At 40.4% G+C, this 13676-nt stretch overlaps 1 protein-coding gene and 1 long non-coding RNA gene across 2 annotated transcripts; both read right to left on the bottom strand.

The window, feature by feature from the left end:
• Nucleotides 1-2083: 2083 nt before the first annotated feature.
• LOC145499885 (uncharacterized) lies at nucleotides 2084-7623 on the bottom strand. Its single transcript, XM_081479410.1, has one exon. It carries the CDS (start codon nucleotides 6596-6598, stop codon nucleotides 2684-2686), a length of 3915 nt encoding a protein of 1304 aa, XP_081335536.1. The 5' UTR covers nucleotides 6599-7623; the 3' UTR covers nucleotides 2084-2683.
• Nucleotides 7624-10402: 2779 nt separating this feature from the next.
• LOC145499895 (uncharacterized) lies at nucleotides 10403-12492 on the bottom strand. Its single transcript, XR_014051003.1, has 3 exons — nucleotides 12101-12492; nucleotides 11552-11659; nucleotides 10403-11153 (listed from the first exon to the last, which is right to left on the bottom strand). It is a non-coding gene; the product is annotated as an uncharacterized LOC145499895 (long non-coding RNA).
• Between the last annotated feature and the right edge of the window lie 1184 nt (nucleotides 12493-13676).

Raw genomic sequence — 13676 nt, 5'->3', positions numbered from 1 at the left:
AATACGCTTTGGTAGCATCTCTTGCTCGTTTGGTCTCGCCATGGGTATTTTTGCAGCTCAAAAGCAGCGTAAAAACAACGACGCTTTAAAGACGCTTTGAAGCCACTCAAAAGCAGTTCAAACGCAGCTCAAATGTAGCTGAAAAGCCCATTCAAAGTCTTAAAAAGTCGCGTAAAGCCCCTTCAGGGTGGCTGAAAAAGCACCTAAAAAGCTGCTTAAAGCCCCTTCAGAGTAGCTGAAAAAGCACCTCAAATGCCGCTTAAAAGCCCCTTCAGAGTGGCCGAAAAAGCACCTAAAAAGCTGCTTAAAGCCCCTTCAGGGTGGCTGAAAAAGCACCTAAAAAGCTGCTTAAAGCCCCTTCAGAGTGGCCGAAAAAGCACCTCAAAAGCCGCTTAAAAGTCTCTTCGGGGTGGCAGAAAAGGCACCTCAATAGCCGCTTAAAGCCCCTTCATAGTGGCTGAAAAAGACCTCAAAAGCCGCTTAAAATTCCCTCAAAAGCTGCTTAAAAGCACCCCAAAAGTACCTCAAAAGCCGCCTAAAAAGCAGCCCAAAAAAGCAGCTTAAAAAGCAGCTCAAAGGCAGTTCAAAAGCAGCCTACAGAGCCGTTCAAAAGCAGTTCAAAAGCAGTTCAAAAGCAGCCTAAAAGAAGCTCAAAAGCAGTTCGAAAACAGCCCTAAAGCAGTTTAAAAGCAGCTTAAAAGCAACTCAAACGCAGCTCAAAAGCAGCTTAAAAAGCAGCTCAAACGCAGCTAAGAACAACTCAAAAGCAGTTCAAAAGCAGCTCAAAACCCGCTTAAAAAGTAGTTTAAAGGCAGCTTTGAAAGCAGTTCAAAAGCTGTTCTAACGCAACTCGAAGACAGCTCAAAAGGAGTTCAAAAGCAGCGTAAAACGCGGCTCAAAAGTAGTTCAAAAGCCGCTTAAAATAAAGAGCAGCTCAAAAGCAGCTCTAAAGCTGACGATTCAAAAGCAGCCCAACGCGCCAAACCGATAAGTAAGTGGTATTCACCGTACCCAAATTGTGCCAGGATACATCGGACTCATATCAGGTCTCAGTGACTTGATAATCCAGGACAGCATAGATGCAGCGTCTGATTGGCTAATTGGCAATCTGGGTACGGTAAGAAACAAAGCAGGTACATACTTAGCTCTTATTAACCGAGCAGGAGGTCTGTATGGGAGAATCTTGACCAAGGTCGTGAGTACAGACCGAACGCAGTGAAGGCAAGATTCTCCCTACAGACCGACTAAGTTCGGTTAATAAGACGTTTATTATATGGCGCAAACAAGAATAATTTAATTCGTTTAAATGTAACTGGTTTGTACTAACTGTTATTTTTTGCTTGCGAACGGCGATGAGCTGAATTTAATTCTGCTAAAGTTTGTTCGTCCTCTTTACGTTTTTTTTTTTTTCTCATCAGGCTTTTTGGCACTTCCATAAATAAATATTGTTAGATGAAAACAGTCAATGACTTTGCATTTTAGTTTGCAACTTTCTTACGGCAAAACATTACCTATCTAGATGCCGGTCTAGATGGGAAAATCTAGATCGCTTTCAATATCGATTTCAGCCAATCAAATTCGTGAATTCGGTAGTTCCCAGTCCTTGTGAGACAGAGCTATATAATAAAACATGATATCACTGGTATATTTCAGTTACGTTTATTTATCTTAAGTTACATAGGATCTAAACTTGAGATTCTTATTTAGCAAACCTTGGGAAACCCATGTCTAGGGAGCATTTGCATCCGAGAAAAAAGGGCAAAATTTGTATTCCGGCGATCCTTACAAGGTGCTTAATTAATGGTATCTACAGTTTACACTTGGTTGTGCAATGGTAAAAAGTTCATTGGCTATATATAAAGTATACAGAAGAATCTATACAAAACAAGTATGTACACGAATAGGTCATTTTACAAACAAAAACGTTTTTTTCATTACAAAGTACCAACCCCAGAAAGGTTGTTATTCTAAACTGCTTTATGAAGGCTTTCTTAAATTGTGATAGTTGGTTCGAATATTACAGTGTTCGACCTCCTCAGTACTGCATTTTATGCAAACGCTGTGAAATAATTAAACAAAAAGAGTAGGCTTAAGTACCCTCGATTAGAAAAGTTACACTTTCTCTGTCGAGGACACGTAGAAACCTCGACGGGAGACGTTTTTACAGTATCCACGATTCGTTGCTATCGATACATTCTTGTTCCTGAACCCCGACTCGAGTTAGGGGAGTGAGTTGGAAATCAAGGTTACTTATTTCCCTTCTCCCACCCCGCTCCACTTTCATCTGCCTCCTCTATCTCTTTTCCCGTCTTTTTACAATAAACGGCTAACGAAGTGGTTTTACTCTTCCGCCAAGATTGATTAATATGCTTCAGAAATTGATTAGAAGAAAGTGGGGGTCTCTTGATACTAAGCCAAATTAGTGCAATTTAAAAGCAGCATCTGACTGTGATCGCTTTCTATTTAATACATTCTTAACTGCTTCTTTCTTAAGTTTCGGCTTATTTTGATCCATATTTCTAGAACAGGTAACTACAGGCCGTGGGTTGTCATGAAACTTTCAAAGTAGTTCAATCTAAAAAAAAGGCAGTATTTATATCATAAAAGCGACAAACGAACTTCCCTCTACTGTATAATTACCCAGTGCATTGTTCCTGTACGAAGTCTGTTTAACTTGATTCTCTTATGACGTGTTCACATTTTCTTTAGACTCCGTGACGAAAATATTAGGAATTTTCAATTTCTTAGCTCCGTTGTCTTTCTTAGCCGTGCTGCCGCCATCTTGCTCGTCATCAAATTCCGGAGATTTCAAATGAAACTGTTCCATAACTTCTGGAGGTAGTGTCTTGTATACGTGTATCTGCTTGACGCGAACCATTCCTCTTGACTTAAGGAAGAGAAACACAACGTAACTCAAAACTGAAATTATTACCACCGACAATACCACCGCCAGAACAAAATAAATTGTCTCCAAGAGCATGTTGCGGACTGCATCGACAAACCGTTTGGATTCACGCTTGAGTCGTTGACGGTACGCTTCACCGTCATAACCTTCGTAGTGCCTTCCTTCCAACTTTGGAATGATACAAGAGGGTAGATTAAATTCCAAGAGCGACGCCTCTTCCCAGAAGCATTTATTTGTGTCCTTCTCTAGAGAGCAGAGTTGTTGGTTTAGTTGTTCCATACGCTCTTGCTGTTCTCTGTTGAAGTCCTGGATCATTCTCCTGTTTTCAGATATGGTATCATTGACCGATTCCTTGTACTGCTGCATTGCATTGTTGTTGATAAAATCGACCTGGTCATCGATAGCGAGGTTGGTAAAGTGGTAGTCGGTGTCAAGGCGAAACGAGATCATTTCGTAGCCTCCCAGTTCTTCAATAACGGTCACGTTCATGACATTGTAAACTAAAGCAATCACTAGATAGAGAATAGCAGCAGAGGCAGCAATTGTAATGCACATTGGCAGAAGATTTGTACGCATGATCCGCTTGTGAAGGCTCTTGCAAAAAGCGATGAATTTCGAGAACTTCTCGGCAAGAAAATCTAAGATCCTTCGGGCAAGTTTAGCAGCTTTTTCCTTTACAGTTGGTGGTTTCTTTTCAAACTCGTCTTCATCGTGATTCACAGTTTCTTCGAACCCTTGGATTAATTTGAAAGCGATTTGGTAAGTCTTCGATCCTCGATATATCAAAAGCAGGATATCCATGACAACCAATACGCCCAAAATGGCTTTCTTGGTGACAATGAACACTTCGGCATCGTACACGCTGCTGAGATTTTTAGTCTGTCCTTCCCTTTCGAGTAATTGCTCCTTCTGGTCATCGACCGTTTCTTCCGTAATATCTCCTTTTTCAATGTTATAGTACGATCCACCGTGAGCGGACTCGATAATGGAAGACCTGTTGGTATTAGAAATGTTTGAAATTCCATCTAAGTCATCATTATCTTCGTAGACAACGCGCTCAGAAAAGATTTCGGAATCTGTTTTGTTGTCGGCGGAGTCTAATTGAGAGTTATTGGAAACAAAGAAACCACTGATATTCCCCACAAAGCAATTGGCGTTAGCTGCTTCCCACTCTATGGACACTTCTTGCAACTTTCGGATCCCAGATTTCACTTGTTCCTTTGCAGACTTAATCATGTACCTCAATGGACACATAAGTATCGTGCTCAAAGGATGTTCAGGCGACCTTCCGGTTCTGAGAACCTCACTAAAATCCGCCAAGCCATTTTTTGCATATTGAAGCTTAGAAACAATGTTATTCCTTGCTTCGTCAAGTTTGTCTTTATCGAGAGCGCCAACAAAGTCAAGAAAGCCAATGAAGGAATTGTCGGAGAAGCTTCGTTTTCTTCTAGTAGCAAACTCACTTTGGCTTTCCCATGTGAGCTTCATTGCTGCCTGGTCCTCGTGGCGATCATGATTTCGTAGATACCTGTCACTCGCAGAGATCTCTCTCTTTTTCCGTGATGCTGCTTCGTTTATTTCATAAGCAGCTCTTGGTAGAGCAAACCACCCATTGTCAAACACTCTCTTTCCATAGTTTTTCAAGCCATCTTCGGTTTCCTGCAAGTTTCGTGTAGTGGCCGCTCGGAATTCTTTTATTCGCTCGTCAATGTCTTTCTTTAATTTCTCTACTTTCTCGGTTACTTTGGTGATAATTTTCTTGCTTAGCTTATTAAACATTTTCAAATGATTTTCCTGGATTAAGCAAGTCATGTTGAGCCTCATCCACTGTAGCTGTTGTCCCATGAAGTAATCACAAGACCTTTGAATGTCTTCGCTAGAGTCCAGAACACGCTTGTTTTCACTTTCACGATGCTGATCCATTCCTAAAGCCATGGCGTTGCTTTCGTCAATTTTGCTTTGTACAAAGTCTTGGTATTCCTGGATAATTTTCATGTTATCAGCGTGAAGAAGGGTCAGAATTGCAAACGCCATTGAGAACGTAAAGGTCACACAGTAGACAACTCTTGCAACGACGAAAAAAATGACTAGGATAAGGTGCCTTCGTTTGAATCTGTTTTGATCTTTGGGTGTCCCCTTCTTTTTCCTATCTCCATCTTTGTTTGTTGTTACTTCCTTGTTCTTGACATATTTCCACCCTAAAGGGCCATCTTTTGGAGCATCATTGGGTTTGTGGGTAACTTGTGCATATACTATTAACGCGAACAAAACTAGTAGCACACAGCCTGTGACTACAAAGAGTGGCATCAGAGTTACCCATGGATTAGGTCTATCGTCTTGGCTTTTCTTCACTGGTTCCTTCAATTTCCCTCCGCCTTTGTCGACGACAGCCATCTGAAGTTGCAGTTTCTGTTTAGCATTAGATAAACGTACACTAAATAACCTCTCCTTGTCTTGCAATCCCTTTCTTGGAACATGAATATCCAAGTCAAAACTGGTTTCGGGGCAAAGAATCACCACATCCTGCTCAAGGACTAGAACACTGTCAACTTCATCGATGACTTCAAGAGTGAAGAAAGCAGGACAGCTCGTCAATAATCCATTTACCTTGATATTCCAAGAAGTGCTGGTTCGTGACAAACTGCTTTTAAATGTCTCGTCATTGCGTATGCTCGCATTTGTCAAGACATACTTCAAGATCGATTCTTCTTCGGAAATGCTTACAGTAATCGTAGGTGTGCGCTGGGAATCTTGTACGTGATATGCAAACTCGCCTCCTGATTGAACGCCAAGATGTTCTACATTCACAGGCCTTAGATCAAGAAAGGGTTTCCGAATGTTGCTTGACCAATCAGAAAGTCTCTGACAGTTAATACTGTCGCTCCAAGATCTGGTGGTTATTGAAAATGGTGTCTTTGTTTGCACTTCAATTGTGTTATTCGAGTTGGCATTTCCTAATGTTGAGTTTGCGTCCTCAAGGTTTGATACACTGTACTTATATGGCCCCTTTTCAGATGATCTCTGGCCTCGAAGATACAGCAGAGAGGAAATATCGAAATTTGCAGAGTGGGATACTTCTAAAGAGTCTACGCGATTTGTTCCTCGTTGTATCATCGAATATGGATGATCACCTGCTGTCGGAGTCTTTAAAGTTCTGGAGATCCAGTCCGAGCTGAAACGTCCACTATGGTGCTTTACTTTGTACCTCAGTGTATACAATGTCTTGGGAACCTTATATTCAAGATAGCAGTTGAACTGCAGGTTCAAGTTGCTTGGTTTGTTCATTACCAAAGTAAATTGGCTGGTGTCCCCTTTGGCGCACCTCTTTGGTATTTGTGTACAGTTTGGCTCACTGTAGAAATAAGAGCAGAGGTCCAAACAGTCTTTATAACAGCAGGAACGTGAACTATATGCCTTGCTATCAGATTGATCACAACGGGGACAATTATCTCTGCATATTCTGCAAATTTGATACGCCTCTGCGCAAAATGGAGTTGGAAAGGACTGTAACGGGCTATCAAAGAAGGCACCTTCCTTTATACCAAATGCGTCAGTCACAATATTTGTGTAGTTTGTGCAATAAAGTTTGCTTGAGTCTTCTTTGAGGATGCAGTCAGTCTGGTCAGGCTTAGAGCAGATGACGGACGTCTCTTCCGTGTCGCAAGCGTCGTTCAAAGATCTATAGTGGTACATTTCGCCTGGTGTTACGCCAGTTGGGCAAAGTTGTCTTGAGTGCTGAAAACACTTGGCTGGGTACACTTTCGTCTGCCGATCACGTTTTAAGTCATGTTTAATGGTGTAGTGGTTTGGGGCTGGGTACCGACAGTGCTGACTAAACACCTCTGGAAAGCCAGGCAAACTAGCAAATTCAAGATTTTCGCCGTTTGACCGCCACGCATCATAATCGCTATATTTTGGAACCAAGTTAACTTGCTCAATTTCCACGTCTACATAAAAGCTCGAGTTTCGATACAAACGCGCACGGTTTGGCAAATCTGCTTTCAGGAAGAATGTTTTACTTGTACTGTTTAACCGAAGGCGGTCCTCAAGGAGAACCAAGTCTTGTGCTGGTTTTTGGAAAATGACCTTTGAACCTGTTCGCACTGATGAAAGGTAAAAAAAAAAGACCTAATTAGCGACTGAAGTGAGAGTACAATTTCTAATAACAATGTATCATCAAATGGGGGATAGAACTGTTTAGAGGGAGCTTTTGTATTGGAATATTATCTGAAAATGAAAACTGGCCCAACCATGGCGTGGGTCTACCGGAGCTGCGACAGCAACGAGCAGTAGTGATTTTGGAGGACAATCCCGACGGGATTTATATGCAGAGGCTCAACGCAAGGTCCGATTAAACTCCTACATGTTTTTTTTGTATATCATTTTAACAGAAAAGGAAACCGATCATATAATATAACTCCTGTATAAAATGATACCCCTTTCACATTCCTACAATGAAAACACTGCATCTCTTTTCCTTGAAATTAACGCACTTAGTGAACAACATCCCCAAAGAACACTAAACGCTTCAAGCAGAGATGTTTGGTTTTGGTTTGACAAATTTGTCAGAAATTGAAAGACGTTTTTCTATACTTGACAACTCTTGAAAACTCTACCCACTTATATACCTCCAGGTTGACAATGGTGGACAGGATCTTCCCGCACAATTCATTATGGTGCCCCCCCCCCCCCCCCCCAACCACACTCCTTAACGACAATATCTCCGGCCGAAGGAGTTGCATTCAGTTATTCCAGTAGACGGCAATCAATTTCAGTGTTCCTTTCATATCTGCTGGGGTTATGATAGAGCCACTATCAATTTTATACTTTAGGTTTCTTACCGTCAAGAAGGTCTTTACCACTCAAAGCCTTGCTTACTGTTAAAGGCTTCGAAATATCTGCAATGAAAATTATTCCAACGAACAGTTTAGTGAAGTATCATATGACAGGTTTTATACATCTCAAGTGGGCACACCTTGTCCTACACACAATACCAGGCCCGCGGTAAGTAGGCAAGTAATAAATGAGCATTTAAACTAAATGAAAAGCTCGGATCGAGTCGATAAGTTGCCACAAATGAGTCTAACAACAGTCCCAATTCGATGCAAAAAACATGAACTTAGTAGCAAGATCTGAATTGTGAGCCGTGGCAAAAGAGCATGAGGCTGGAATGGCATTATCATGATTGACCAAAATATGCACAATCTCGTGGTCGGCCAAGTTGCACGAGCTTACAGCAAGTTATGTTACTCAGGTTCTTTGAATACGGAATATAACAGCAATTCAACAAACTGACGTCAGTTTTTTAAGCGTCTGTCCTCTTACTGATGATAAATTGCGTCATAACTTTGTCAAAGTGGCTGTGGAACCACGTGCCGCAGACTCGTACTTCAAAATGACACGAGCATTGTCAATAACTTTTCTCGCTTTTTGAATGGCTACTTGAAAAAGTCCATAAAAGCTCATTGGTTAAGAAGTTGACAGTTTGACAGCTGAAAGTTGAACTTGAAAGCTTGCATAAATTAACATGTTATCTGTCTGTACTCTTATTGATGATAAGAATGAGCCAACAAGCGCGCGAGAAATTAGACAGTTATTGCAAAATATACACTGCCATGAATCATAAACCTTTATATGAAAGAATGATCTTATAGTAAAAAATCGGTGCATATAATGAAAATGAAAGAAAAGAGTTTCCTACCGAAACATTTTCGGTCAAAAGTTAATCCACAACCATAAGCTTGGTATGTCGCCTTGTCGCATTTAGGGCTGCATGCTGTAAGTGAAAGAAATAGTTCCATTTGAACTTAGAATTTTTACGAGCATAACCAACTGATTTATTACCTAGCTAATAAGCAGTCATTTGTGGTTAATACCCCTACAAAACGTCCTAGATAGTGGAGGTGACTTGAAAATTAAAGAATTTAATTGTAATTACCTGTGCAAACTCGGTCATGAGTTCTTGTACATGATTCCGACTGGTAGAAATTTTCAGGGCATGATTTGGTGCTGCAGGCTACAAACGAAAAAAAACACGTGATTTGAGTTAATTTTTTTTTTGTAATAACGTAATTACAAGTAGATTCTCTTAAAAAAAAGTACATCAGTTACTGTTCCGTAGACTCCTGAACTCCACCTGGATTCTTATGAGCTTTTAGCCCCGACGACCGAAAACTTTAACTCGAAAACCATCTGAAGATTTCCATTTCGAAGATTCCGGAAAATTCCCCACGAGTTTCGAACGCTACGGGAGGGTTTCCGAGACCTTCAGGTTCTGACAGACAACTGTAAAGTAGGAATTGACGCAGGACTCTTGTACACTTTACTAACGTACCTTTGCATGTGATCCCGTCTCCCCAATAGCCATCATTGCACGTGCACATAAAACCACCAATTGTGTTGTTACACATGGATTGCACGTGACAGTTGTGTTTCTTGCTTGTGCATTCGTCAATATCTGTTACATAGTTAACATATAAACAAGACATCGGATCAGAGAAAGGGAAAGTGGAAAAGAGCAACGATAAAGAGAACAGATAAGTATATAATCAAACACCTCATTGAGGGTCTATAGAGGACTTGGTGTTAGAAAAATGAGGTGTGGAGAAAGAGGGTGAAAACAAAAAAACATTTAACCAAGAAAACCGGAAGTTTTCAATATACTCTCTTATCATTCTAACACACTATCCCCATTGACAATTGTCCTGTTATCATAGATAGACTAAACAGGTTTCCATCAGTGTATGATGCTTTTTTTTTTAATTTTTACGAGAAGGAAAACAGGAGAGTGTTTGTACATACCCTGACAGCCTTCCGCTGTCATCTCGTAGCCTCTCAGGCACAGGCATTTCTTTGATTGCTCTTCACATCCGAATTCACAGGCGTTAGAGCACTGATCAAGGGACGATACTTTGTGTGAAACTGGAGATACAGCTAAACAGAGCAATCATATATAAAACAAAACAGAATTAAACTTTCGTGCCATTGAAGAGATGTTAGTGTGGTTTTCTAATGACTGTGAAAATCGAGTGTATGGTCGCGTTGGTTTTGCGTTTACCTAAGCTCTCTATTACTCAGTAAAAAGTGCTGAACGCGATCTACACGGTTAGAGCAAAGGCGCGCCTAAGTCATGTACATTGTGGTCATAAAGAAGACTGGCAACTTTTACTTAATAAACACTTCTTTGACTTTTACAAACGAATTTATGTCAGTTCAGTTTTATTTTGCTTCGAGTTCATGCGTGGAGAAATGAGTTGGGACATAAACCGATCTAGTCAAACTAAGAGGATTCTAAGTTTTCAGTCTTACCAAATTGTTGAAAATGTTGTACATTCAACCCTGCAGACAGTAACAACCTTCCATGAAAATCTTTCTTAAAGAAAATCTTTGAACCATTCTTGACAAAGCTGGCTGGTACGGTGATGACAATCTTTGCTGAGGGGGCACTGCTCGTCGCCAAGGCAACAGCAATCAAAGTAAGCACCATGAAAGCTGCTCGCGCAGACAGGAAGGTAGAGGATTGGGCGCGAGGAGTTCTGGAGGGCTGAAGAGAATCACGTCTTTTTCCTTCCAAGTTCAAGTTTAAAGAGGTTGAATCTGCGATGAGATAATTTCAATTCGATCAAATGAACAAATTTAGAGTGTAGTTGTTTTTCACAGTTTTACGATTAACGGATGACTATCACTGATTTCTAGGTAGAGTACAGCAAAATTCATTTCTCAAGGCGTCTCCCTACAGTAAAGACACACCATGAAGACAATTTACGTTAAAGGCTTTTGTTCTTGGGCCATCGTAGTTTAACGAGGAATAAAACACAAATAGCGGTGATAAACATATTAAACTTACGCATTTTAATAACTTGACGTTTCGTATGCTACGCAACATACATTTACATTTCATATATAGTTTTCAAAAATTGTAACGGTCTTTATTCCACTTTTGAAAATGTATGTTGCGTAGCATACGAAACGTCAAGTTATTAAAATGCGTAAGTTTAATATGTTTATCACCGCTATTTGTGTTTTATTCCTCGTTACAATTTATGTTGCTTAGCAACCTGTCTAATAAACTCAGGCTTGTTCAATCACATGCATGACTTTCAGATTTTATCACCTGTCACTTGAAGATAACTTTGACTTCTGTTCTCCTTTACTTCCTTTACAGTCTTCTCAGCCTTCTCAGTTTTTTCTTCTCCTTTTTCGGCGGCTCCGTCTTCTAGTTTTAGCCTCTCGAAAGTGGCAATTTTTTCTTTGATAACGAGAAGGTAAGAAAATGAGTTGTGGAACAAAAATGTTCAAAAAACAAAAAAATGATTAAATGAGCTACACTACTAAGATGCGTCGAGGTGACAGCGTCTTTTAAGTTAGCTTTTCTTGTTACACTCAATGTGATTTAGGCTAATCCGGAAACAAGACAAAGTTTGGGGGTTTTCTTCCACCAACGTCGATCGTCACACCAACCGTATTCGCTTTGTTTCTTACATAACTGTCCGAAAGGCTGAAATGATTAACAGTCATGTGAGTACACTTTGGGCGCACGAACTGAATTAGGGAAAGTGTAAGCCGCAGTGGCAAGCACTCAGCCTAAAGCATGCAAACACAGAATTACTTTTCAAGTCAATCCAGGTCAGTAAACTAAGAACTTACTTTCAATTAAGGTGGTTCGATTTCTTGGCCGGGCGGAGCTTTTGGCGTCGTTTTCATCGGGTACATTTCCCTCCTCACTCTGTGGCTTTTCGAATATTACAACTCTTTCTTTATGGAGAAGAATATAAAACAAAAAGTAACTATGAGACGGAAATGACTTGAAAAAAAAACATATACACAATACACCAGACTTAAATCTATCCAGACAATTCGAAAACGAAAAGAAGCTGCCGTTGTTAACAACCACACCCCATCTAGACCACTCACTATCGACAACAGAATGGGTTGTGAGTAGCTTAGCCGATATAAAGCCGAAAACGGGATTCGTGATTGAACGCACCAGTAGATTTATCTAATTCACCGTTGTTAGAACCTAACACCGAAGCATTCTTAGTTACTCACTTGCTCTCTTTGTACATAACGGTGGTATGTTCGAGTCGCTGAAGCACAACTTCGCAGATATCTTAGGTATCAAGGGTGCAAAAAAAAAAAAAAAAAAAAATCGTCAGCCGCATTGACTTGTGTTATAGCATTCAAGAAAGAACTCACCAGCCACAGCTTTCCCACGATCTTTCATCTCTATTTCCTGTTCTCTTGCCGCGAACTCGAGCTGTTGCTTTTTTCGTCGCTTCCTGCATACGCATATAATGACGATAATGATGATGACTGCCACAACGACACCAGCCCCGCCGAGTCCTCCTATCAACGGCCAGTTAGTTGTTGTTTCGGGTACAATGTACTGCGGACACAAGCGCGAGCTATTCAGTAGTGACCATGTATTGAAATCTAACGAAATGCGCACACATGAGGGTTGAAAAAGTGAAGTTGAAAATCACATTTTAAAATGGTTATGTTACGTTTTATCCAGCTTATGATTTTCACAGGTGGCTCTTAATTGAATAATCACGCGATTCATGAATAATGACTGATTTGAGCTCCAGCCTATTCAATTATAGCAGAACATGCTTCATATAAAGGAATCAAACATTCATTTGATGTTTCACGGCAAGAAAAGTCAGAGAAGTCAGTCACGCCAGAGCATACCCTTACAAAAGGGTTGTATGTTTCGTTGCTAAACTGATACCAGGCAAGCCAGTTAGCGCAGTCTGAGGTGATTCGCATACAAAATATGGTATAGCTTACCACTTGAATGTCCACAATCGACGCTTCATTAAGAAGATTATATTCCACTTTAACGCGTTCAAACTCTTCTTCTTGCGCAGATATATGCACCGACAAGGAAGCATTTTCGCTTTCTTTGAACTCTATATCACCCTGAAATATTTGGGAAATCAAGAAATTGTTTCTCGTGTTTACTTATTTGGAATCAGATTGGTTCGCTGGAGGAACGGGGCACTTAATTGCGAGATGCGTTCTTGACTGACAGCACTAACACTGACTGACTGACTGATTGACTGACTAACTGACTAACAGACTGACTGACTGATCGATTGACGAAGGACTGGCTGACTGATCAATTGACTGGCTGATTGAATGACCGACTGATTGATCACCCCCGCCCACCACTTCACTCAAATCCATTTTCACTCATAGGTGCACGAACTGGCTCACTCTATCAACACGGATTAATTTCAGGTTATATGGCAGGGATCGTGCATTACTACATTATCAAGACATAACTATGATAGACCGATGCTTTACCGCGGAAACAACATGGAAATTAAGACTTTGATTAAAATCATAACAGTAACTTACATCCAGGTTATTTCTCACGTAAAACACTTTTGGCTCACTGAAGTTGACATTCGCAAGAAAGCTGTCCACTTGAATCACCTTTTCGTTGCTGTCCAGTATGTCACTCAGGACAGATGTTAAAAGACATACGAACAACAAGCAGCTGCAACAAATTATAGTATAGTATAGTATGTTCTCATGGGAGTAAATCTAGTCAATACGTGAGAGTTATACAACTGGAGAGGGGTTTGAACGAAGTTACATCTTCTATGTAGGATCTATGAAGTTAAATACCCTACGACAGGCTGTGACATTTCACTGTGTTTTTTTTTTTTTTTTTCTATTTTCTATCGGCGATAACATTTATAGAAGATAACATACTAATTCATGGTGCTTACAATGTAATTGACAAGACAGGTCTGAGAGGTTA

This window comes from Orbicella franksi, chromosome 1 (genome assembly GCF_964199315.1).
Source record: "Orbicella franksi chromosome 1, jaOrbFran1.1, whole genome shotgun sequence".
In the NCBI taxonomy this organism is placed as follows: domain Eukaryota; kingdom Metazoa; phylum Cnidaria; class Anthozoa; order Scleractinia; family Merulinidae; genus Orbicella; species Orbicella franksi.
Note: the sequence above shows the minus strand (reverse complement) of the source record. Positions and strands in the feature narration are given on the sequence as shown.